The sequence below is a fragment of the Eimeria mitis genome, genomic scaffold (assembly GCF_000499745.2).
Source record: "Eimeria mitis Houghton genomic scaffold, Emh_scaff1408, whole genome shotgun sequence".
Taxonomy (NCBI): domain Eukaryota; phylum Apicomplexa; class Conoidasida; order Eucoccidiorida; family Eimeriidae; genus Eimeria; species Eimeria mitis.
The window spans coordinates 6,068-8,563 of NW_013569100.1; the positions used below are offsets into that span (position 1 = coordinate 6,068).

Sequence of the window (2,496 nt, forward strand, 5' to 3'; positions counted from 1 at the left end):
AGCAGCAGCAGCAACGCATGGAGTAGCAGCACATGCAGCAGCAACACATGCAGCAGCAGCTGCAGCATGTGTATATTTCTTTGATTCTCTGCTTTTCTGTGATTTTATGTTTTTGTGGGGTTTAGGGTTTAAGATAGTGTTTATTATTTTGTGGTTGTTTGCTTAGATTCCTCTTGTTTTTTCATTTATTGGTTTTCTTCATTTGATTCGGATATTTTATTTCTGTTTGTGTATTAAAGTTTATTGTTTCAGTTTTGTTTGATGTTTGAATTGATTTTTTTTTTGTTTTTCTTGTGTTTGTAACAGCCGAAGAGAAAACATCTACATTCAGCTTACGGTTGATGGGGATCGAGCAGGAATCTCTTGGTGTTCCTGATGAAGAGGAGAGCGACGTAGAGATAACATTCAGCGCCAAGGAATTCGCCTCGATCGTGAATACCCTGAAAGAGTTTAGTGATTCAGTGCGTATTGATGTAGACAAAAACGGCGTTAAATTCATCACCAATGGAGATATAGGAGGAGGAGAAGTTGTTTTAAAACCAAGAGAAGGAAACTCTGATGATGATCTTGATGTTGGGGTTGATATTAAAGTAAGATTCATACACAAATACACAAATACCTGTATGCAGCTTTCCGCTTTCTCAGGTGTACGTACACCTCAGAAACCCGTATTTTTTCTGGTTTTGTTTTTGATGATTTCTGTTATTTTTTTTGGTAAAACAATAAAATTATTTTAAATTGATGAATTAATTTTGATTTAAATGCATTTAAATCAAGAAATTTTTTGATTTTCGATTTTTTTATTTTTTGTGTTTCAGGTCAATCACCCCGTCAGCCAGACCTATGCGGTGAAGTATTTAGTGTTTTTCTCAAAGGCTGCATCTTTAAGCAACTGTTGTAAGCTATCATTGACTGCTCATCGTCCTATTGCAGTTAAATTTGATATATTAGACCCTATTCAGGGAGAAAGCCGCAGTGCAGCCCCGAAGTTGGGTCATTTCAAGTTCTATCTCGCACCCAAGATGGATGACGATGAAGTAGAACAAAACCCGGCAGAAGATATGCAAACAGAAGGACCCAAGGCAGAAGGCCAGGTTAAACCAGAAGAAGATATGGATAACTAACACCAAACATACACAACATTTCAATCAACATGCATGCATGNCTCCATGCATGCAGTTCTATGCATGCATGCATGCGTGCATGCATGCATGCAAGTTCGCTAGCAAAGCATACAGTAGGGAGACAGTCGTAGTTTTGGGTTTGGGGGGTTTTCATTGCAGCTGTTGAGAGAGGCCACAGTAGGGGGAGGCAGTGAGGGAGGGGCACCAGCAGCAGCAGCAGCAGCAGCAGGTAGCTGTAGGGCCGTGCATATGCAGCGGTCTTTTGTTGTCTTCTTCTTCGACTTCTTTCTCTTTTAATATACAATACACAACCGGCGGCTGCCTCCTGCTGCAGACAGCTCTTACCCCAGCTAGCTAGCTAGCCAGCACTGGCGGTGGCTAGCTAGCTATCTAGGGGTCTAGCTAGCTGCGTCGGTGTCCCCGCTAATTTGAACCCATAAACACAATGCAACCTCGGTGTTGTTCAGCTGCAGCAACTGCAGCAACAGCAGCAGCAGCAGCAGCAACTGCAGCAGCAGCAGCCTTAGTTGTTGCTGCTGTGTTGCTTCTGTTCCTTGTCATAAACAAAATAGCAATGAGATAAAATTTGTTTACTCGCAAAACAAACAAATTAAGAAAAAAGCTAAAAAAGCCGAAAAGGCTTCAAACGAAAACGTTTGTTCCACTAATAATTCTCAGGTGTATACGCAGCTCTGCGGTGTATACGCAGCTCTGCGGTGTATACGCAGCTCTGCTCTGCGGTGTATACTCAGCTCTGCGGTGTATACGCAGCTCTTCGGTGTATACGCAGCTCTGAGGTGTATACGCAGCTCTGGGGTGTATAGGCAGCTCTGTGGTGTATACACAGCTCTGCGGTGTATAGGCAGCTCTGCGGTGTATAGGCAGCTCTGCGGTGTATAGGCAGTTTTCCTTGTGGTAGAAAATTGTTATATTTTTGTTGTTTTTTTGTTAATTTGTTTCATTATATAGTAAAGTAAATAATTATTATAATAATATTTATAATTATTGTTGTTGTTATTAATTTATTTTGTTATTTTTCCTGTTTTTTCTTGTTTTTTTCTTTTTTTGTTTTTGTTTATTTTTGCTAGTGACCTCGGCCTCAACTCTTAAAACAAAGAACGGCAATATCCCCTCTATAAAAGCAAAGTAAATGGGTCTCCTCCTGCAGCCACGAAAACACAAAAAGAAAATAAATATAAAATAAATAAAACAATTAAACTGTATATACACCTCATTATACAACATATACATATATAAATACATATATATATATATATCTATATATATATATATACTTTTTTATGGATTCTTACACACATAAAAAGTAGTATATACAAAAAAAGTCCCCCCAACCAAGGCACTAAACGAGCAG

At 39.3% G+C, this 2,496-nt stretch overlaps 1 protein-coding gene across 1 annotated transcript in view; it reads left to right on the forward strand.

Annotated features, from left to right (window-relative positions):
- Positions 1-1,124, forward strand: part of EMH_0036330 (proliferating cell nuclear antigen 1, putative) — a gene marked incomplete at both ends in the record, with an annotated part of 2,903 nt that extends 1,779 nt beyond the window's left edge. The window contains 2 exons of the mRNA XM_013495076.1: positions 307-590; positions 819-1,124. Coding sequence (XP_013350530.1) covers positions 307-590; positions 819-1,124 — 590 coding nt within the window. The remainder of the gene's footprint in view (positions 1-306; positions 591-818) is intronic.
- Between the last annotated feature and the right edge of the window lie 1,372 nt (positions 1,125-2,496).